Below are 24,784 nucleotides of genomic sequence, written 5' to 3'. Positions count from 1 at the left end.
GCAAGCCGAATTTCGGAGTCAAAATCTACGCTCCTTCGTCGGTGATTGATCAACAGTAGGGATTATTCAATAAAGTCTTTGTTGTCATTCAACGAGACAACTCGTTTTCTTGCAAATTTTTTCATTTAGATACTGCAACAAACATCTTAGTTAGATGGAAAATTTATGACAGATTTATTGAGTTATCTTAGATTAATTCAGACTATTTTGATGAAGTGTATACTGGCTACGGCATCTCAAAATGGACAAACCTTACTATTGCCACTTTTTTGAAACAAAGGTCTTTTAAGGGAGTATATGAGCATACTCGTTCGGCAAGCAAAGTTCGGCTAGGCGCCAGCCGAACTGAAGCATGCTGACGCCTTAATGAGGTAGTAGGGTCTTGATAGAGCAGGGCTTTCTGCCAGTCAGACAGCAAGCCCGGTCAGTCTCTTCCTCCCTCCCTGCCTTCTTCGTCTCTTTGTCATGATTGAATCATCCTTCTCCTCAGTTATCCCTAAGGCTCCAGTCCAGTGTAGGTGGGTTAGGCCTTCTTCTCTCGGAGCTGGATAGAAACAGTGGTGTCCATTTGTGTGTGTTATGGACATAAGACAATGTCTCAATCCCAGTTCATGACCTATTCTATTGGCTATATTTCTAGGTTGAACTTTCGAGGTGATCCCTCTTGATTTGGTAAATTATTTCCAATTATTTACTGTCTTACATAGGCCCAATGGCCTTGTCTATGATAGATTTTCTTCCTGAAGGCTACATAGATAATAATGTCCTAGAAGCTGAGCCATAACAACAACAACTGCTTCCTCCCAGCCCTAGATCTTCAGTGCAGGGGTATTTTCAGAATGCCGCAGGCCCTGATGGATTTATGAGCTCCCAATACTTTGGTAAACACCAATGTCAGCCTTCTTTGTCCTCCCGGCTAGTGATATAGTGAAGGTCCCCATAAAGCAGGAAACTGGGTTACGGCCGCCATAGACTGGGCCAAACAATAAAAGCCTTTATGGGGAGATAGGCTTGTACCATAAATGCCAGAATCTGCTGTTTGAGGCACATTAAAGGGGATAATGACATGGGGGTTTCACAAAGATCCCTGCAAGCCACTGAACAGCCCTTTAGAAAATCCCCACCACACACACACACACACATGGGAGTGCCTCTTCTCTGATGTTGGATCCATAGGAGGCTCCTGCCCTGTGTCCGATGGAACCATAGGAAAAAGGTGGAAGAGGTGGAAGTGGGGCGATGTCCATCGATACCGCGGCTCGTTCTGACATGGAGGGCCAGGTCTTTTACACCATCGACACATTGTCGGCGAGCGCAGCTGCTGTTTTTGTCTGGCCGCGGAAAGCATACGGGCTGCGTAAAACCAGCTGTGTAAACACACACACACACACACACACACACACACACACACACACACACACACACACACACACACACACACACACACACACGGCAGACAGCATGGTGATAACAGCAATGTCACTGAGCCCATGCCGTCTCAGGTATAGTGAAAACACCAGGGCTTGTGGGCCACAGAGACAGAAACACGCACTGTAAAGTGGAGCACTAGCATGAGCAAGTTTTCCATGCAGCAATGCCAGCCGTGGGAGTGCAGATTTAAGTACTGAGCTGCACAGTCTCATGGGATAATGGCAGAGAAACGCAGAGTACACAAACTCGTGCAACACCGAAGAGTATAGAGACGAGAGCATATGCACTATCTTTGTCTCAATGCTCTTGTGTTTTATGTTGTGAAGCTAGTGCACCTTCTTGCCTCGACTTCCTCCTCTTAAGCTCTTTATTTCTTTGCCTCTCCTGCTGTTCGGCCTTATGAGGTCGCACATAATATACTACAAGAGAGATGGAAAGCTTTGCTGAGCTGGCTTCCCCCAGCTATCTCTGATCTCCTCCCAGTCTGGGTGCTGGTACAGATGTGGGATTTTAATTTGTGCCAGTTTGCTACACCAGGAACACAATCCTGCAGGAATAGGAAATGTGAATTATTATGTGGATTATAATTAATGGACATTTTTCGTAAGGGAAACTACAAACTTCAGAAGCCTTTTTAAACTTCAAATACACTACAAGCTTTACATTTCCTGCATTGCAACAGGGTGATCACATTATGATCCTACATATGTATTAACCATCTGTTGGCACGTGAAAGGTAGCGTGGGGGAGGGGTGTGTGGAGGACAGGGATCTGGGAACTAGCGGATGAAGGGAAATCCAAAATTAGACGAGCAGGGCTGGACCGGCTCAAATAGGTCCGTCCTTATCTTGTCAGCCGATAGGTCTACTCCCTGCCAAATGTTGTTGAGCAGACTAGCTGATGGAAAACACTACTTGGCCGGCTTTTCTCCACTCTTTTTCCCAACTTAGCCGTTGAATACCTGACTTTTACCAGACTTTTTGACGAATTGATGGTGTTTTGTTTTGATTCGTCTGTACACTTCGCTAAAGGACATATTGTCTAAATGACTATCTGTAGCCATGAAACGCTTTGAAAGACTGTTCAAGGCTCACATCAACACCATCATCCCAGACGTCCTGGACCCACTCCAATTCGCATACTGCCACAACAGATCCACAGATGACGCAATCTCTGTTGAACTCCACACTGCCCTTTCCCACTTCAATAGAAAGAACACCTACATGAGAATGCTGTTCATTGACTACAGCTCAGTGTTCAATGCCATAGTGCCCTCCAAGCTAATCACTAAGCTAAGGACCCTGGGACTGAACCAGGTGTTGAAACTGGTTCTGGCAACAAAACCGAAAACCAGAAAAGAACCAAAACATTTTAGAGGAACAGAGTCAGAACCGCAAACAAAATCTATACTGTTCTGGAACAGCGCCATTATTTTAAAAGCACAGGAACCAGTTCATAATGTTCTTTTTCGTTCCGGGCATTCTCTTCCACTCCCACAAAAAGCCCTTACTTTGTCATTCAGGAACTTATTCCAGTGTCTGCCTGCCTGCCTGACAGAAAATATTTGCCAGTGTGTGCCAGGGTTTCTGTCAGGAAAATTTGGTGCCAGGCAACATGATTGGGAAGATTTAAATTTATCGGAAAATTTGAGAAATTTACCGGACATTCATATGCATTAAGAGCTGACCTCGCACAGCCAGCACCATCAATAAACGAGGGATATTGGCCAAATGAACCACATTTACGTGTCCTTAAACAGCCTATAACAAATTACAAAAACACTTGTGTTTCGATGGGTAGCATATGCAAAACAATTTTCTTTCCTTTTTTTTTCTTTTCCTAAAACAATAATTGTCCACCTCACAGTTCAGCTGTTGGAGATTTGAGCACTAAATACATCAGGGCATTGCATGCATAGGCCTATACGCTTAGACGTTCATTGTATTATATTAATATTACAAAATACATTTGTAAAGTAAGAGAAGCTTAGGCCTAGGTCCAGATAGAGAATTCGTTTTTATTTATAATTTGTTTTATTAATGTTTATTTAACTAGGCAAGTCAATTAAGAACAAATTCTTATTTACAATGACTGCCTACCAAGAGGCAAAAGGTCTCCTTTGGGGACAGGGTCTGGGATAAAAAAGGAAAATGTAGGACAGAACACACATCACGACAAGAGACACCATAAAGCTACATAAAGAGAGATCTAAGACAGCAACACAACATGGCAGCAACACAACATGGTAGCAGCACAAACATGGTACAAACATTGTTAGGCACAGACAACAGCACAAAGGTCAAAAAGGTACAGACAATACTACATCACATCAAACTGTTACAGACCTATATCCATCCTGCCCTGCCTTTCTAAAGTCTTCGAAAGCCAAGTGAGGTCATTTTGCAGGGCTCTGGCAGTGCTCCTCCTTGCACAAAGGCGGAGGTAGCGGTCCTGCTGCTGGGTTGTTGCCCTCCTACGGCCTCCTCCACGTCTCCTGATGTACTGGCCTGTCTCCTGGTAGCGCCTCCATGCTCTGGACACTACGCTGACAGACACAGCAAACCTTCTTGCCACAGCTCGCATTGATGTGCCATCCTGGATGAGCTGCACTACCTGAGCCACTTGTGTGGGTTGTAGACTCCGTCTCATGCTACCACTAGAGTGAAAGCACCGCCAGCATTCAAAAGTGACCAAAACATCAGCCAGGAAGCATAGGAACTGCAGGTCACCACCTGCAGAACCACTCCTTTATTGGGGGTGTCTTGCTAATTGCCTATAATTTCCACCTGTTGTCTATTCCATTTGCACAACAGCATGTGAAATTTATTGTCAATCAGTGTTGCTTCCTAAGTGGACAGTTTGATTTCACAGAAGTGTGATTGACTTGGAGTTACATTGTGTTTAAGTGTTCCCTTTATTTTTTTTGAGCAGTGTAGTTAGAACCTAATTTGCATATTTAATGAACTGGTTTCAATTAATATTTAGGTTTACAATAATAATGATATACAAATTATTATCAATACTAAAATAAATAAATGTAACTTCTGAAATTGCATTCAGTAGCCTGCATTTGGCCGCGCCAACGTTCTCTTCACATTCCTCTTGTAGGTTTTTCACTGTAGTTATACCCCTTTCCTATAAATTCGTTTTACTTCAATGAAAAAGACCTCCATTTTGGCAATCAACAGTAGCCTAGGCCAAGGCTCCTCTATTATTTCTCTATTTTCTTTCTGTCTGCATTGTTGGCAAGGGCCCGTAAGTAAGCATTTTCACTGTTAGTCCACACCTGTTGTTTACGAAGCATGTGACAAATAACATTTGATTTTTTACAGGAAGTAAGTGGAGCAATACAAATCTGAAAAGTGTGAGAACACAAGCAGCAAGGGACAGCTGATTGCAGATGTTGCTGAATCGGTGGCAATTTTAGCTGAACGTGAAAAGAAAATGTATTCCTTTTCTTGCATGGTTCTAAGCCTGTATGCCTAGATTTTATGATGGTTTGTTTGTCGAAGAACCCCTTTTTATTTTGCCTTCTCAGCACTATAGCAGTTAGCCGATGGCATAATGACCCATTGTTCTAACCTGTAGACCTAAAGCTAGCTATCACCTGTCCTGTGGGGGGAATGGTGAGGGACCAATTTTTACTGCTTCCTAACACCCTTGATTGGGGCATGGAGAGAGGGGCTGTAAAAATAGTTTGACACCCTCAAGGTTCAGGCCGCAATCTCCTCCGCCCTCACTCATAAAGCTCTTTGAATTCCTTCAAACCACCCCTTCTTCTACTCTCTCTCTCCTTTCTCTCCCCATCCCCCCATTCAGTCTCTCCTCCATTTCACTCACTAATCAGGGACTTTCTCCAAAACAATTGGGCAAATATGTTATTTTTTGTGCGTTTTGTGTAACTTATTTTTGAACTTATTGTGTACATAATGTTGCTGCTACCGTCTCTTATGACCGAAAAATAACTTCTGGACATCAGAAAAGTGATTACTCACCGCGGACTGGAAGACACTTTTTCCTTTAAAGAGTCCGATGAGAAGGATATCCTGCTTTCAATGGAACAGGCCCAGCTCCACGCCTTCTGCGTGAAGAAAAGACGCCGATTGGGGATCCTTCTGAGAAGCCGGGGGCGAGTGAGTAAACTCCCAATGCCTTCGGTTCTCCTTGCTAACGTGCAATCGTTAGAAAATAAAATTGATGACCTAGTATTAAGATTATCCTACCAACGGGACATTAAAAACTAACATCTTATGTTTCACCGAGACGTGGCTGATCGAAGAAACGGACAATATAGAGCTGGTGGGATTTTCCATGCACCGGCAGAACAGAGACGCTACCTCTGGTAAGACAAGGGCTGGGGGTATGTGTCTTTTTGTCAATAACAGCTGGTGCGCAATGTCTAATATTAAAGACGTCTTGAGGTATTGCTCGCTTGAGGTAGGGTACCTTATGATAAGCTGTCGCCCACATTATCTACCAAGAGTGTTCTCATCTGTATTATTCTTAGCCGTCTATTTACCACCACAAAGCGAAGCTGGCACTAAGACCGCTCTCAACCAACTCTATAAGGCCATAAGCAAAGAAGAAAAGGCTCACCCAGAAGCGGCGCTCCTAGTGGCCGAGGACTTTAATGCAGGCAAACTTAAATCAGTTTTACCACATTTTTAACGAGCATGTCACATGTGCAACCAGGGGGGGGGGAAATCCTAGACTACCTTTACTCCACACACAGAGATGCATACAAAGCTCTCCCCCGCCCTCCATTTGGCAAATCTGACCACAATTCTATCCTCCTGATTCCTGCTTAGAAGCAAAAACTAAAGCAGGAAGTACCAGTGACTCGCTCAATACGGAAGTGGTCAGATGACACGGATGCTACACTACAGGACTGTTTTGATAGCACAGACTGGAATATGTTCCGGGATTCATCCAATGGCATTGAGGAATACACCACCTCAGTCATCGGCTTCATCAATAAGTGCATCAATAACGTCGTCCCCACAGTGACTGTACGTACATATCCCAACCAGAAGCCATGGATTACAGGCAGTATCCGCATCGAGCTAAAGGCTAGAGCTACCGCTTTCAAGGAGCGGGAGACTAATCCGGACACCGAGAAGATATCCCGCTATGCCCTCAGACGAACCAATAAACAAGCAAAGCGTCAATACAGGATTAGATTGAATCCTACTATACCGGCTCTGACGCAAGCGGCCCAGTGACGCGGGCCTACTAGACGAGCTAAATGCCTTTTATGCTTGCTTCGAGGCAAGCGACACTGAAGCATGCACGAGAGCACCAGCTGTTCTGCATGACTGTGTGATAATGCTCTCGGTAGCCGATGTGAACAAAACCTTTAAACAGGTCAACATTCACAAAGCCACTGGGCCAGACGGATTTTCAGGACGTGTACTCAGAACATGCGCGGACCAACTGTCAAGTGTCTTCACTGACATTTTCAACCTCTCCCTGACTGAGTCTGTAATACCTACATGTTTCAAGCAGACCACCATAGTCCCTGTGCCCAAGGAAGCGAAGGTAACCTGCCTAAATGATTACCGCCCCGTAGCACTCACGTCGGTAGCCATGAAGTGCTTTGAAAGGCTGGTAATGGCTCACAACAGCATCCTCCCGGACACCCTAGACCCACTCCAATTCGCATACCGCCCCAACAGATCCACAGATGACGCAATTTCAATCGCACTCCACACTTCCCTTTCTCACCTGGACAAAAGGAACACCTATTTGAGAATGCTGTTCATTGACTACAGCTCAGCGTTCAACACCATAGAGCCCACGAAGCTCATCACTAAGCTAAGGACTCTGGGATTAAACACCTCCCTCTGCAACTGGATCCTGGACTTCCTGACAGCCCCCGCCCCCCCAAGTGGTAAGAGTAGGCAACAACATGTCTGCCACGCTGATCCTTAACACTTGGGCCCCTCAGAGGTGTGTACTTAGTCCCCTCCTGAATTCCCTGTTCACCCACGACTGCGTGGCCAAACATGACTCCAACACCATCATTAAGTTTGCTGATGACACAACAGTGGTAGGCCTGATCACCGACAACGATGAGACGGCCTATAGGGAGGAGGTCAGAGAACTGGCCGTGTGGTGCCAGGACAACAACCTCTCCCTCAGTGTGAGCAAGACAAAGGAGCTGATCATGGACTACAGGAAAAGGCATCGACAGGGCTGTAGTGGAGCGGGTTCAGAGTTTCAAGTTCCTTGGTGTCCACATCACCAACAAACTATCATGGTCCAAACATACCAAGACAGTTGTGAGGAGGGCACGACGAAATCTTTTCCCCCTCAGGAGACTGAAATGATTTGGCATGGGCCCCCAGTTCCTCAAAAGGTTCTACAGCTGCACCATCAAGAGCATCTTGACCGGTTGCATCACCGCCTGGTATGGCAACTGCTCAGCATCTGACCATAAGGCGCTACAGAGGATAGTGCGAACGGCCCAGTACATCACTGGGGCCAAGCTTCCTGCCATCCAGGACCTATACAGTAGGCGGTGTCAGAGGAAAGCTCATTAAATTGTCAGACTTCAGTCACCCAGGTTATAGACTGTTTTCTCTGCTACCACACTGCAAGCGGTACCAGAGCGCCAAGTCTAGGACCAAAAGGCTCCTCAACAGCTTCTACCCCCAAGCCATTAGACTGCTGAACAATTCATAAAAATTGCCACCGGACAATTTACATTGACACCTCCCCCCCTTGTACACTGCTGCTACTCGCTGTTTGTTTGTTACCTATGCATAGTCACCTCGCCCCCACCTACATGTACAGATTACCTCAACTAGCCTGTACCCCTGCACACTGACTGGGTACCACCTGTGCACCCTGTATATAGCCTTGTTATTGTTATGCTTATTGTGTAACTTTTTATTATTACGTTTTATTTTAGCCTACTTGGTAAGTATTTTCTTCTTCTTTAACTGCACTGTTGGTTAAGGGCTTGTAAGTAAGCATTTCACGGTAAAGTCTACACTTGTTGTATTCGGCGCATCTATTATTTTGTATGTACATAACAGTGCTATTTCAGCCAAGCAATAGTGCCTGAATGGTGCTTTAAACAAGGCCTTTCCATCAGTGGGATGTTGAGGCTTTAAAGGGATAGTTCAGGATTTTGGCAATGAAGCCCGTTATCTAATTCCCCAGAGTCAGATGAACTCGTGGATACCATTTTTATGTATTTGCGTCCAGTAAAAAGGAAGTCAGAGAGAGTTTCGCAAGCCAATGCTAACTAGCGTTAGCGCTATGACTGGAAGTCTACAGGAACATGCTAGCTGTTCCCATAGACTTCCACTCATTGCACTAACGCTAGTTAGCAACTTCCTTCCATCTTACTCTGGGGAAGTAGATAAAGGGCGTCATTGCCAAAATCCCGAACTACCCCTTTAAATAACCATGCTTTGACGCCTGAGCCGTGCAGCAGAGTAGTACACACACACAGGTACACACACACAGGTCCAATCTCTCTGAAGCCTGAGTGGCTTTCCGTATTCTCAGGAGTGTGGAACTTTTGAAGCCGCTCTCTCTGTCTCCAGCATATTTGAACGGGCTCGTTAGCTGGCACCGGCTCCTCCTCCTCCTAGGCTTTGCCTTCACACACGGCTCCTATGTTGTGCCAGAAGCCAGTGACCACATTCACTTAACCTCTAACTGGCCAAGCTTGGCTCCTTTGGCTCAGTGTTACGTTTGACAATGCCTACTCTCTCACCTCTTAATGTCGACACAAGCCACCAGGGTTGCGTAGGTTACTTTCTAAATGTAATCCGTTAGTTACTAGTTAGCTACCTGTTCAAAATAGTGATCAGTAATTTAACTTTTGGATTACCAAACTCTATAACGTAATCAGATTACTTTCAGTTACTTTTGGATTACTTTCCTCTTAAGAGATATTAAAAGATGACCTAAAGGATCCATCAAACTCATTTGGTGTCGTCATAGTGTTTTTATTTGATTTATTTTTGGTTAAAAAAAATTGTAACCTTTTATTTAACTAGTGGTCTCTGACTTGTGGTCAGACTCGCTCAAGTGAGGAGGTGCTGAGGGACATTTTTGTCAATAAGTATTTTCCTCTGCTCATGCAGGAGTAATAAATTAGTGCACTAAGATTTTGAATTGTTTTTATATTAATTATTTTTTAATTGTGGTTTATCAGGGGGTGCTGCAGCACCCCTACTTCCCGCGGCTATGCAGATATGACTGGGCACCGCATGGCAGCATGCCAGCAACCTCATTCTCCCAGCTAACGCTGATATAATACCCCTATGCAGAAAGGGCAAAGCACCTCCCCCATTCTCTCTCTGTTTTTCTTTCTCTATTCCCCTTTATCTTTTACTATTCTCTACCTCCCTCTCTTCCCCTCTTTATCTATCTCTCTTTCATTCTCAATTCAAGGGGCTTTATTGGCATGGGAAACATATGTTAACATTGCCAAAGAAAGTGAAGTAGATAATATACAAAAGTGAAATTAACAATAAGAATAAGACTTTCTCTAAGCCTGGAAAACAGCTCTCCTGGCACATGCATATATTCAGAATGATTAGTCATGTTAAGGAATTCTACAAGTCACTCTATTTGGCATTGACTTCTGCTTCTTTTCAAGTCACTGCAATGTGACTTTTGTCTTTGAAGTCCTGAAATGGAGCTTAGTCTCTCAAGCTTTCCCATGCCTCCTCTCTGTTATAAGCAATGATCAACAATCCATTATCTCCCACTCTGGCTGTGCCATCACAACGCAGGGGTCAAATGAATACTGCCCAAGCTGAGAAGAAAAACAGGCAGAGAAAATTAGCATTTTCTGACACCATTACTCATTGTGGCTAATCCTGTGAAGGAATTTCCCTTGTGGTATCTGACCAGAGCTGGCTCTCTGCTGAGTTGTTATCAGTCAAAGTAAACAGTCTGGTCCCTGCATTAAATAAGTGTCACAGTCAAAGGTGGAGCAGTCCACCCCTGCTGTGGACAATGCCAATAATTCCTCTAACACCTTTTCACTCAGTCCTAGTCATGGCCCTGTGGTTCAGATGTGAACCAGAGGCTGGGATGTACCAATAATGAGCCCCTGATGGGGGATGAGGCTGAAACATCATGTGTTAGTCAATTGGTCATCATAGTTTTGGAGTTATAGTGTTTGTATTATCTATTGTTTGGATCTCAATGGATAGTCTTGTTTCAACATGCTATTTGATTAGTGTTGTAATGGTTATTACAATGGAATAAAAACTTGTGTTGTGTATCTGCTTTTTGTACCACATTGTTGCATGCTTCTGTAAGAATGTTGCATGGTTATATTCAGTAGGAAGTGGCAACAATGTTGCAACCTCACCAGCTTGATGTAGCAAACTTCATTCTAATTATTTTAGAACACTTGTAAATAACTTTTATATACACTACACCAAAGTTTGTGGACAACTGTTCGTCAAACATCTCATTCCAATATCATGAGCATTAATATGGATTTGGTCCCCCCTTTGCTGCTATAACGGCCTCCACTCTTCTGGGAAGGCTTTCCACTAGATGTCGGAACATTGCTTTGGGGACTTGCTTCCATTCAGCCACAAGAGCATTAGGGAGGTCGGGCACTGATGTTGGGCGATTAGGCCTGGCTCGCAGTAGGCATTCCAATTCATCCCAAAAGTGTTTGATGAGGTTGAGGTCAGGACTCTGTGCAGACCAGTCAAGTTCTACCACACCGATCTCGACAACCATTTCTGTACCTCGCTTTGTGCACGGGGGCATTGTCATGCTGAAACAGGAAAGGGCCTTCCCCACACTGTTGCCACAAAGTTGGAAGGACAGAATCATCTAGAATGTCATTGTATGCTGTAGCGTTAAGATTACCCTTCACAGGAACTAATGGGCCTAGCCCGAACCATGAAAAACAGCCCCAGACCATTATTCCTTATCCACCAAACTTTACAGTTGGCGCTATGCATTCGGGCAGGTGTTCTCCTGGCATCCACCAAACCCAGATACGTCCGTCGGACTCCCAGATGGTGAAGCATGATTCATCACTCCAGAGAACGCATTTCTACTGCTCCAGAGTCCAATGGCGGCGAGCTTTACACCACTCCAGCCGACGCTTGGCATTGCGCATGGCGATCTTAGGCTTGTGTGCAGCTGCAAGGCCATGGAAACCCATTTCATGAAGCTTTCGAAGAACAGTTCATGTGCTGACATTGCTTCCAGAGGCAGTTTGGAACTTGGTAGTGAGTGTTGCAACCGAGGACAGACGATTTTTACGCGCTTCAACACTCTGCGGTCCCCTTCTGTATGCTTGTGTGGCCTACCACTTTGCGGCTGAGCTGTTGTTGCTCCTAGATGTTTCCACTTCACAATAATAGCACTTACAGTTGACCGGGGCAACTCTAGCAGGGCAAAAATAATTATGAACTGACTTGTTGGAAAGGTGGCATCCTATGATGGTGACACGTTGAAAGTCAGTGAGCTCTTCAGTATGAGCCATTCTACTGCCAATGTTTGTCTATGGAGATTGTATGGAAGTGTGCTCGATTTTATACACCTGTCGGCAACAGGTGTGGCTGAAATAGCCGAATCTACTAATTTGAATTAGTGTCCACCTACTTCTGGGTGGATTTTATTGTGGTGGGAAAAAGTGGCATTTCTTGGTTAAAGGGCCTGGTTGACTTCTGGTTTCTGCTCTGAGGCTATTTTCACTGGTTCAGTGAGAGCAGCACTTGAGGAAAGTTGATTGTGTAATAGCAAGTGTACAAGGTGGGAAACATTTAATTATGTCAGATAAGAAACGCAGAGGCGAATCCGAGTCAGTGTGTGGATCATTTGGGGGGTGAGGCTGCTTGCTTCCGTGGGTTCAAGAAAAGTTCAGCTGCATAGTATTAGGCAAATTAGCGAGACAGGGAACGAGGGAGAAAAATCGTAGGGTAGTGAACGATGAGAGCACGGGGAGAGGGGTCAAATTAATTGGAAGGAGGAGCCCAAATGACGAGTGAGGGTAGACATAATTTCTAGGAAAAGAGGTAGCCTACAGGCTCATGGAAAACTCAATTATGTTCATATACTCTCTGAAAAGACATGCCAAGTTAATTTGAGAGTTTACGTAACTTAATTGTGTCATTCAAAACGTTACTTTTTAAAGTCCCACGCACTTTTACATTAGAGCGAGGCAAGGCGCCAGCGGGCTTGTGTTCTCGCTTACATGACCCACGTCCCGCTCTGTTTGAGTGGTGCCTGTGAAGGGTTAAATGTGGGAGGAGCCACCACTGAAAAGGGAGCGAGAAAAAAATAAGCGATTGAAGGTGGAGCCAAAGCCCAGCTGCTATTCCTTGTCACATTCTGCAGAACATGATAGCCACACAATTTGTGTGGGAACGAATTCGGGTCCTCTCTAAATAAAAACAAGAAGAACAGATTGCGTTTTGCGAATCGGGAGATTTTAAAAACAAGAAAGGCAAGATATCTATCAAATCAAGTCGTCGTGCATTGGTGGTGTTGCGCGGTGGACAACATAAGTAGATAGGCAGGCAGACAGACAGACAGCAGGCTGATTGTCTGCCCAAGGCAAGAGCTCAAACGGGACAATCTTCTTTATCCCAGAGGACGAGTTGGAACTAAATACGGAATTCCATTCTGATTGATCTCCAACTACTCTCTTTTGTCTATTCTTATGTGGTTGCGGTGTTATTGAAATGGGCTGGGACCCCTTTGCGTGATTTCAGGTATTCTTGTAATTTGTAGTGTCGCCTATATTGGTTTGGATCTAGTTTATTATGTGAGCAAGGCCATTGAACTGATATGTCTGGCTGAAGTTATTAAGCTTTTTCGATCAAACGAATAATTCGGCGAATTCCAAACCTCACGTTTGACATCATGTTGACCATTCTTTTGAACGATGTGTTCAAATTGAGTGTAGGTGAATATTCCATACATTTATTTTAGGTTTGTATCGGATTGACTCTACCAACTAGTGGATCCGAAACCTCAAGTGTGTCTCTGAACGGATTTATTCCCTTTCTTAATTCATTGCCGTTTTGAACAGTTTGCAGCCTTTCTACTACCTCTGCTGGTAGCAAACTGAAAACCACAAGGCTGCTGCTCCTATTTTCTTGTGCCCAAATCATTGAGCGCAGCAGTCATTATTTCTCTCATCTGACAATAATCCTCACGCTTTCTCTCTACATATGATGTATGAGAGTGTGGACGTCGTGGGACTGAATCCCAGCCCGAACCCGTTTTTAATGATGGATTACTACAACCAGAGCAGAGGATGTTTGATCCCGGAGAAAGGACTTGTGCCCGGAGTGCCCCATCCCTACAGCTCGTCCATCAGAAACCAACACTGGAACGGCTCAAATCACTGTAGGTGGCATTTTCACTGCCTCGTTAACTTAATTTCACTAATCGGCGAAGTTAACGCGAACTACGCCACTGTTTTTCTATAACTGTTCATGATACTTGTTTTATGAAGTGTAGAATTATTGCAAACATATTATGCCTATTAAATTCGTTCTAATCAAGTTAATAAACCGTCATGTATATCCCATGTGGCTTATAACATGGTTATTACTTTACTATTTACCTCTTAACACTGCATTATAGTTGACGCATTTTTGTTATACCGGTCTTCTATAACCCACGTTTAAGTATGATTTGAAATTATCTACAAGGATGTCTGTCAGTCGCATAATAGCCTGTGATGCAGGCAATGTTATCCAAGCTATTGCTTTTTGATTCATATCCACGAGGTTTTATCCAGTCATGCCAAATGTAATCAGATCAAACTTCCCTGCTGTCATTAACCTTCGCTGCTGCAATAATCTATTCTAGAGCCATTGCTGTAGATATGTAGCCTTTATATACTCATCATTCAAAATTATTAAATGCTTTTCCATTGAGGAGGGCACAATAATAAGAAATATTAATTTGAAAGCGTAGACCTATATTATCATCGGATTTACCGATAATTGTGGCACAATGATGCAGATCTGTAATCATATAGTTATTGATCCTGTATAAATATCTCCATGCACCGATATAAAGGAAATACCTACAATGTTGCTGTTGTGGAGTTTGTACTTTTGCAACGACATTTGGAAGCACTTTAGTTGTTTTACTGTCAGAAGCTGCTCTGACCCTCATGTCTATGGAGTAGGCTCATATGTTAAATGGGGGGGCACGAGGATAGTGGTATATTGCTGAACATCTAGCACCCTCAAACTAAACTCTGGACTTCGAAGCCAGTTCCACTGCATTTTGTCGTTGTTCCCCTCTAATCAGGGACCGATTTAGACCTGGGACACCAGGTGTGTGCAATTAATTATCAGGTAGAACAGAAAACCAGCAGGCTCTGGACCTCCGTGAGGTAAGAGTTGAGTCCCCCTGATCTAGCATATATCGTGATATGAGTCCAAGTCCATTTAAAAATGTTATCAGATAGAAGTTATTATTTCCTCTTGAAACACAGTAGTTTACACGTGGAGGGAAATAGTCCCCCCCCCCTGCTGCACTTGCAGAATCGGCTGTAGAGTGCATCTGTAGCAATTGAGATGATTTTATTGTGGCAACAAAGTATCATTTGAAGGGTCATTTCACTCTGTATCTCCACAGGGGTAACCCGCTGTGCCACTCAGTCACAAAGCACACGTGGACTTTATAGTAGAAGTGGTCTGCTTGTTGATTACAGCTGAGTGACCATAACAACCAGGCGCTCTCATATCCTGAGACTGGATCATTTCCTCACTAAATCTGGGCTATATAAATGTACAAGAGAAGTAGATGGAAAAAGTGTGTGTTGCTCATTAGGGTATTGAAAAATGTGCCTAGGCCCCAGAGTTTGTAAATTAATATCCGTCCTGCTTGACCTGATTCTGTGTTTACTTAAGTCATGAGGTTTGGACAGAGATAGGGACTGGACATTGAGAAACACATCGACAACAACACCAATCACAGACAAACTGCTCACATGCTGCTGTTTTTTTTTAGGAGGTCACATCTCTACTAGGGTTAAAGCAATACAGCTCCTCTGAACACAACACAGACCGCACCAGCCCTCACTGAGCTGCAGTCTCCAGCCCGTACGCTATGATCTTATTGGCCCAGTGAACGGCTCTAGTGGCGGCATTGATTCAAACCATATGAGTTAATATGCAGGAGGCTAGCAGAGGGCGGGACCAGGAAAAGACCTCTGAACCCAAGCTCTGGTTCACATTGTTGTGCTAAACCAAAGAGGGCTGGGATAGTCAAACAACGTCTGGTGCGCCTCTCCTCTTTTTATTTACCTGTTTTTATCCCACTCTTTTGAAATGAACTTCATATGCAGGGAATCCTATGCTGTGTAATCCACTGCACCATGGGTTAGGAAATAGATTATACACTTTTACCTTAGCAATGTGGTTCATTTTAGAGGGCCGGCCTCATAGCAATATAATGCCTTTTTCTTGGCAGGCCTCTTCTGCATGTATCTACAGCAATTAGGCTATTCATCAGATGACCCTTCAGATATTCTCAACTCTGAGTACATTCAGTGACATCTCCACCGGAGTAAAACTTGTGTCAAACTGCCTCTAAGGGCTCAGACACACCAGTAGCGTTTGCCGGGAGAGAGTACTTAGCATCTCTGAACAGAGTGCCGGTTGTAATTTGCAAACCTAATGTCGGAAGTCAGACGTCCACCAGCGGGTGGTCCCTAAACGGCAGATTAACATTCGGTGCAGTGCGTGTGGTCTAAGACGCAACATTATCAGCTACTACTACTTACAGTATTATATATTTACAGAATATTTCATTTCTGCTCCAAGCGAACTGTTATCTCTATCCAGCCACCTCAGCGAGTTGTGTTCATCATAAGGAACAACAACAGCAACACCAGTAGGAATCTGATTTGTTATTGTGCTGAAGAACAATGCCCAGTCTCAGCGAAGTAGATTAAATGCACTTGGTTCCATTCTTTTCAGAGGGCTGCTCCTGTCGGAATCCTTACAGCAATTACAGGCTCATGCATGAAGGAATGTGCATGTCTTTTTTCACATGACTGTCACACACACTGCACGGGGAGGGAGGTTTGCGGAGGGGGGGGGGGGACAAGGTGGGCTCCAGTCACAGTGGCTTGGACTCCCTCTCTCAGGCCTATTGCTTTTTCCCAGGCTGTCGTATGGCCTGTAGGGTGTGTGCCGACAGCAGCCCAAGGAGCCAAGCTTTTACTTTTTCTCAAGACAGAGCTGCCAAGTAGTGGCCTATTGGCTCTAATCACCTGTATTGGAGGGGGCTTGTTAACTGCTCCCCTAATCTGAATCATGTGGTATTTAAGTGCGGAAGTCCTTTCAGTAGAGTGAACCCCCCCCCACACACACAAAAAAAAACAGATGGTATTTTTGTTTTCCAAAAGCAGGAGCAATTTTGGCAGGGCGAGTGAGGGGTGCAAGAGTTTGAGGGGAAGAGTTCCAGTTTGCTGGTGAAGTCTAAACCCGTGCGGTTTCTCCAAGGGTTGAAGTCTTGGAAGCGTCAGACAGTGTAGTGAGACCGCCCGGTAATTGTGCATTTTTTTTTTTTTTACAGTACATGGAAACTGCGGCTGATGTGTTTGGACGCAGCACTCGCCAAACGATTGCAGTGTTGGCTTTGCGAATGAGCTACAGATATGGTTTTTCGCCCCTGACGTACGAATTGCATCTGGCAGTGTACACCAGGGACTTGAAACCGTCCATAAACAACTTAGCATTAAAAAAAACGGCAGTTCCACTAAACCCCAAATTGGCATGGCCAATGTAGAGATGCTGAGCATAACAACTGGGGGAAAATGGTTCTTGTTCTAGCATGATCTATAGTGAGGTCTGAAATTGACACCCTTGATAAAGATGTGCAATAAGGACTGTTTAAAATAAATAATTCAAAATACTGAGGTGTATTGTATGCTGAATTTCTTTGGGAAATAATTTTCTTTAATACGAATACACTTGCTCGGAGAAAGAGATTTTGTTTACAAGTCATCTTTCTTTTTTTCTCTCCAAAATGTAGGGATCAAAATTGACACCCCTAAAGATCCTTATAAACAAAGTAGTCAAAAGCTTAGTATTCGGTCCCATATTCCTAGCACGCAATAGCTACACCACTGATTTATTATTTAACCCAGCTGGTCATCTATGAACGTTGAAACATCTTGAAGAACAATCTTGCCTTAATGGCCATGTACTCTTATAATCTAACCCTAACCCCACTGTTTATACATTAGTTTACAGGAAATCAGTGGTCATGCGCTTAAGTTTTTAGGTGTTCTTTCAATAGAACACTGCAGGATTTGTTCAACCCTACCGTTTTGAACCACAGCATTTGCCCTTTTTGTCCAATGCCTTTTCACCTATATATTTTCTGCTTTCTCTTTCATGTCCATACTCCTTGATGACCTTTTAGTGCTTTTATGGACTGGGTATTTTTCCCTTGAGGCTGTGTTGATGTGAACCTGATGGGACAGGCTAGATGGATGGACAGGCTTGCGTTGGGCAAGGTCCCCTGTTTTAACAGGGTGTGCAGCAGACACAGTCTCACGTGCGTCTGCCTGCTCCTGTCAGCCCTGCAGACACAGTGATTTAGTGGCCCAGGCGGATGACTGAAAGCAGAGAGCGCCCTGTCCCACAGAACGACCTGCTTTGTCATCAAGGTATGTTTGTAATGGCGCAGGGTGAAAGGAGTTCAACGCCAGGCCTGGGAAAGGCCGCGGGGCAGCATTTCACAACCTGCCATCACTCGCCTCCCCAAATGGCACCCTGTCGTCAAACTTCAAAGCAGTCATCGCTTTAATGCAATGCATCATTTACCAAATACAGACGCCTCTCTGAACTGGGCGTTCGCCAGCCCAAGGTTACCAGTGGCAACCTGGTCACGCGGCGCGCTCACGCGTTAATGTTTTTGAAATATATGCCAAACGGGTGTGGTTCGTCACTTTGAGTATTTGCACTTGGCACCGCACCTGCTTCACGTACACACAAACAACAGAGCTGACTTCAACAGTTTTATTTGCTGTTGGCGGCACGTTGCAAAAATCTTTAGACGTCGAGCATGAGGGAAATTCAGCATATTTGTGCGGAGACTGTGTTTGCACTCACGCTTGGATCCACCAACAGGCCGTTGGCTTGTTTGCAGAGAGATTTAGTCTGGGGCATTGGTCAGAGTACTGTACGTGAGCTGAGTTTGATGCTAAATCCCCAAAGAAGGGTGGGTTTACTCTGTAAAGCCCACTTTCATGAACAAAGCAAAGCGGACAGAAAGGATTCAGCCAGTGTCATTGATTCATCGGAGCTTAAAGTAGACAAGCAATTGCAGACATAGTGACAACAGGCCGTAATCTCACTATCAATAATTACATTCTCCCTCTTGTCCCACCTACACACACACACACACACACACACAGAGAGAGAGAACAGGAGATCGAAATGGCTTAGGCTAAGGGGGTTCCACTCTAAAATATTCATAGCCTCTTCATTTAAATCAATTCGGTGTATATGGAGGCAGTCAAGCGTCAGACTGTCAGAAATTGAGCCAGCCTTTTGTAATCACTTCTTTACTTATCTCTTCAGATGGTTTGTGCGCTGCTTGGCTGGCTACATAGCAAGAGCTCTTCTCAATGTGCTCTCTCTCTCTCTCTCTCTCCCGCTCTCTCAATAACTCTTCTCCACCGTCTTCGTGTCTCATCCACACTCACTCATACTAGAACATGCATAAATTCATTGAGGTATCGAACCAAGGACATTTATCAACCCAAACTTCCTCTACCATGCATTCTCATTCCCATTTATTTTATTTTATTTTGGTTGCATTCTTTAGCATGCTGCCTAGGTGGTAAACTAGAGCCTGGCAGTCCGTGGTATTATTAATCTTTTACGGTCGGCTGTCCTTACTTGTTTCTAATTTTACACTATTCTTTTGTTCATTTGCTCTCTGTATAATGGGTTATTACAGGGAAAGTCGAATTATTTCATCAGAAACTTGTGCATAATTCTCACAGGGTTAAAGCCCCCCCCCACAAACTCTCTCCCTCTGTCCGAAAGCAAGATGGCCGTCTGCCCATCCCCTTGCCCTCTGGTCCTCCTCTGGAGAGTCAGCATGTTGCTACATCACACGGAGGGCCAGCCAACTGTGTACTTCTCAGGTTGTCTGTCTCAACACAATGGAATCCCCTCCTATTTAGAGAGTGGGACATCCGTACCAAACGCAGCGAAGGGCCCAGAAAATGGGCCAGAGGTTAGCACGCTAAAAATACTGCCATTTTTCCTGCTTCTGTGAGAGAAAATAGCATACTGTGGCTGCCACCACCAAAGTGAGTTTTAATCTGTCACCAAAATGGCCCCTCGAGGAGATTATAATACTTTTACATTATGGAGTTAGTATACTGCTATTACATCCATTTTTAGAGAAATTGGAGGTCATATCATGTAACCACAATCTGCTTTATTTCTTGTCATGAAAGTGTATCCGTCTCGTTTTCTGCACCAGGACATAGTTTTAATAACATAGCGGGCCGACCCATGCCTGAACACAAAAAGAAACGAGACATTGAGTCTCTGTGGCCCAGATGATCTCATTGCGGTTACAGAAGCCGGGTCCTTATTTGCTCTGCCGTCACAATAGCGTTGTGTCTGTGTGTTTTAAGGGTTCCTGGGCTGGGTAGCTCGTCTGAGGAAGATGAGCCGATCCTGTCCCTTGATTTATGAGCTGCTTCTGGTGGAGTAACTTAAAGGCACAGTGCAGTCATAAACGTGATTTTCCTGTGTTTTATATACATTTCCACACTGAGGTTTGAATGATATTGTGAAATGTATGCCCTTTTAGTGAAGGAGCGGTTTGTAATGTCAACCTGTTTTGGTGGGATGGAGTTTTAGCCTTCAATTTTGACATCACCGTGAGGTAAATTAGTTAATAGACCAATAACCAAACCTCTCTGCCAATAACCGCTAATTTCCTGTTTCCCCCTCCCTCTCAGACCACTCCCAGACAGATCTACAATATTCTTGCTTGACAAAATGCCCTTTGCTAAGAATCTATTTGTTTCTTTTTGACCATTTTTAATTGAAAACAATCTCCGTAAAGTACTTAATTGTTACCCAGAAATGATTTTAAGATCCCTCCAGATTGTCTTCACTCTATCCTCTCCTCGAAATCCCGCTCCGCTCAATCCGGCCCCAGCTGGAGAGGAACCCTGCATGTCTGGATCAAGTCAGTCTTTCTCTTAGACGGATCGCTCACCCGTCTAGCGTTGAGGATGTTAGTGTGGCTCTCATTGTGCGAAGTGAGAGATGCCCTCTAGCTCGACAGCTCGGAACACGTGTGGTTGACGAGAGGTGAGAGACAGACGCTCATTATCCCTATCCTGTTTACTATGAATGGCATTAGTGTGTAATTATGCCCATCATTAGATATAGTGTTTTGTCTCTAACCGTTGCACCTTAGGGGAATCAGAGAATAGGGCCTACTGTCTTACTAAGGACATAGTTAGTGTTTCCCATGATAGAAATTGTGCAGATATCACGTCAGGTTAGCAGTAATGCTAGCTAGATAGAGAAAACGCATCTCCTAAAGAAGCATCATATCTAGACTAAAGCTCACTGCTTCATGGTCCACTTACTGGCTATTCGATATAAATACAGCCAACTACGGCTATTTCTCCTCTGAAGACATTTCAGGCAATGTGCAGTGAAAGCAGAGAAACAGCACCATGGTGATTTGAGCCTACAGCTACCAATGTTTTGATGTTTGACAGACATCGAAGGCGCTATGGCGGTCTGTTCCTCATTTAAGCCATCTTATTTAAACGACTGGCTGTTAACCAGGATCTGGGAGAAAATGGGAAATTGCATTTGTGCCATCAGCGCGGTAGGGAGCCTGGTTGTGTTATTTCAGGGGGGATTTCTAAGTTACCTGAGGAAAGCATTTTGTCGTAGGCTTTTTTTAGGAGGTCAGAGAAAAGGCATTTGTGTGTCAGTTTCTCACGGGAAGATGATTGCTTTTGATGTTATTCTGTTTCAACTTTTATTTCGTCATCACTGTTCCTTTTTAGGCAAACAAACATTTCACTCTATAACAACACCATCGCCCAATGTCCCCATATCACCCAAGTGTTGCCCAATGATAGTCACACAATGTGCTGAAAGGAGGATGTCTGGCCTTTACTGTAAAGTAGATCCATCCACAAATATTGCCTTTGCTGCTCACACTCAGTGAGTAATGCTTGCACACACACTTAAGATCAGAACTGATAGAGTGCTCTACTGTACAGCAAACACTGATCCTATCAGTAGTTAGGGAAACAATCTTACTGCAGGAGTTTACTTTTCTCCTTTCTCTCCACCCAAGGATGTAACTAAACGGAGAAGGAAACTGACACTTGTTTGAACTGTAGTGACCGAGCCGCCGCACAGCGTAAACTAGTTCATCTCTTTATTGTAGTATAGTGGAGTCCCGCTGTGTGACTCCCTGCTGCCTCCACGGGCCACTGGCACACAGGCTGCTGTGACCTCATACCGTACGTGTGAAGCCTTTGCACAGCCACGGTTGTTGCACAACAGCGCTGGATTTCTATGTCTGTGCAGTCGGCACCCTGAGCGGCGAGGTTTCACTCTGAGAAAAAGGGCTGCGGGAGCTGGCATTTTGAAACCCTCGTCCCTCTGGAGCAGTCGCAGGGTTTAATGTCATTTTTGAGTGGGTTGAGAGATGAAAAGAGGGAGAGGGCGAGGCAGGAAGTTAGTGAGTGAGAGCTGAGGCTTTGCTAGGATGACTCATATTATTTGAATGCTCTGTTTCAACTGATGGGGATTTGGCCTGGATCCAGTTAGATGTGAAACAGGCTGGTTGGAAAATGTAGTGTGGTACAGAATGGCCTATATCTTTGTCCTATTTAGCAGCGTTACTGTTGCCAGTTGTTTGTTTTTACCTGCCTGCTCCACCTTCTCACGTTGTCTCCTGTGACATATGGAGCCAGAGCATCACACACTCTTAATGACCCAGCAGGTGCCGACTGCAAAGTTGATCAAATTCTCTCTCTTGCGCAGAGTGGTTCAGTAGTAATCCCCCCTGTGTGAATTATGGATTGGGTGTAATATAGGGATTAGCGCCCACAAACTTCCTGGTCCAGTTGTGCTGTAGTTGGTGCATAGGTGACCAGGTGACCAATCAGTTGCCTGCAGAAGGAGACTGAAGCTCTCTGTGCCACAGAAGAAAGGTTAGGATAAGACCAGCTTTAAAGCCGCCATTAGCTGTCCTCCACTACTCTCCTCACCTTATATCCACGGCTGAAATGTGCAGAGGTACACTGAGGTCTGAATATATATATATATATCAGTTTTTTGCATGGGTTGCAATAGCATCCGCTGATGTCGCCCTTCCGCATTTGCGGTGAAAGGTGGCAGAGCTAAAGCAGTGTTTGTCAGATCATGAGACATCCAAAAACATCTGTGGAGTCGGAGCATTTTGGCCTACAAACTATTATGAATCCTCTAAGATGACTCTCACGAACACGATGGTGTTCTCCGTTTTGCTCTACGACCCCCCACAATCATCACAGGATGCGTCTGAAGTCGGTACAGACAATCTGCCAACTTCTGTCTGTAGCGTCCAAACAGTTTGGGCTATATACTAATATGACCCCTCTGTGGAAAGGTGGCTCTCTCACAAACACGTACAAGCCTCACAAGACTAGACTGAAGGTAGCTGCGTACCAGTTTAAACAATGAATACAGTGCATTCGGAAAGTATTCCGACCCCTTGACTTTTTCTTCATTTTGTTACAGTACAGCCTTCTTCTAAAATTGATAAAATTCTCTGCAGATTCTCTAAAGCTCTGTCAGGTTGGATGGGGAGCGTCGTTGCATAGCTATTTTCAAGTCTCTCCAGAGATGTTCGATTGGGTTCAAGTCCGAGCTCTGGCTGGGCCACTCAAGGACATTCAGAGACTTGTCCCCGAAGCCACTCCTGCATTGTCTTGGCTGTATGCTTAGGGTCGTTGTCCTATTGGAAGGGGAGCCTTCGCCCCAGTCTGAGGTCCTGAGTGCTCTGGAGCAGGTTTTCATCAAGGATCTCTCTGTACTTTGCTCCATTCATCTTTCCCTCTGTATTGACTAGTCTCCCAGACCCTGCCGCTGAAAAACATCCCCACAGCATGATGCTGCCACCACAATGCTTCACCGTAGGGATGGTGCCAGGTTTCCTCCAGATGTGACTCTTGGGGCAGCAGGTAGCCTAGTGGTTAGAGCGTTGGGCCAATAACCGAAAGGTGCTGGATCGAATCCCCAAGCTGACAAGGTAGAAATCCGTCATTCTGCCCCTGAACAAGGCAGTTAAAACTTCTTAGGGATAGCCCCCTTTTTTTCAATTTTCGCCTAAAATGACATACCCAAATCTAACTGCCTGTAGCTCAGGCCCTGAAGCAAGGATATGCATATTATTGGTACCATTTGAAAGGAAACACTTTGAAGTTTGTGGAAATGTGAATTGAATGTAGGAGAATATAACACAATAGATCTGGTTGAAGAAAATACAAAGAAAAAACAACCTTTTTTGTTTTTTTTCTACCACCATCTTTTGAAATGCAACAAAGGTCCCACATCTAGCCATCACTCTGGTTGGCAGCAGTGTATGTGCAAAGTTTCAGACGCATTACTTAGCAAACTACATGATATTTAGTGTGAAGTCACCCAGGTATATTTGGGCAAATCGTGAAGGAGACATTTACATTCACATTACTTTTTTCTGCAAGAATATCGTCAAATCTGTATACTTGGACTTTGATTTAGCTTTTCCATTATTAGTAGCCATATTATAAGTTCAACAGTTGCAAAACACCCAGTTTTTATAACTTCATAACTCTCCGTATTCTAATCATTTTTGTCCAAAAGGAAAAGGCTTGCTGTCGCACAAGGTTAGCAGCTACATTTTGCGACAGATACTCCCATAAAGCCCAGCCCATTGGCTATCTAGCTAGCTTTGTTTGACCCCGATTTGGTGCTTATTTGACAAAGTTACAGTCGATCAAGTGAAGACCCGCCCACGTCATCGGCGTGCCATGAAGGCGTCGCTCTCTGGCCAAATTTGGTGTCCTATAGGATATACTACACCTCTAATGATATAGTGAAGTCTGGTTACGTTTTAGGATCTCTGAGGAATAAATACGAACGTGATTTGACTAGTTGAAACAACGTTTAGGGTTAGATTTTCACAGATTCCTTTCTTTGCAATTGAGTGGAAATACAACATCGATCGTGCATGCTATATGGACCTTTTTAGGATATGAAAAATGATTTTATCTAACAAAACAACACTTCATGTCATCTCTGGGACCCTTTGGATGATAAAGATTTCAGAATGTAAGTACACA

General features: G+C 44.4%; 1 protein-coding gene across 7 annotated transcripts in view; it reads left to right on the top strand.

The window, feature by feature from the left end:
* The window catches only part of raraa (retinoic acid receptor, alpha a), a 213,193-nt gene that overhangs the window by 138,324 nt on the left and 50,085 nt on the right, over nt 1-24,784 (top strand). The window contains exon 1 of one of the 7 annotated variants that reach the window (XM_071392111.1): nt 12,702-13,785. The exons of 5 other annotated variants lie outside the window; for them this stretch is intronic. In XM_071392111.1, the coding sequence (XP_071248212.1) occupies nt 13,608-13,785 (178 nt within the window). In that variant the 5' untranslated portion in view covers nt 12,702-13,607. Of the gene's footprint in view, nt 1-12,701; nt 13,786-24,784 lie in introns of those variants that run through there. One more of the 7 variants, XM_071392116.1, reaches the window with a different exon arrangement.

Source organism: Salvelinus alpinus, chromosome 3 (genome assembly GCF_045679555.1).
Source record: "Salvelinus alpinus chromosome 3, SLU_Salpinus.1, whole genome shotgun sequence".
NCBI classification, from domain to species: domain Eukaryota; kingdom Metazoa; phylum Chordata; class Actinopteri; order Salmoniformes; family Salmonidae; genus Salvelinus; species Salvelinus alpinus.
The sequence above is the reverse complement of the archived record's forward strand: the minus strand, read 5'-3'. Positions and strand labels throughout refer to the sequence as shown.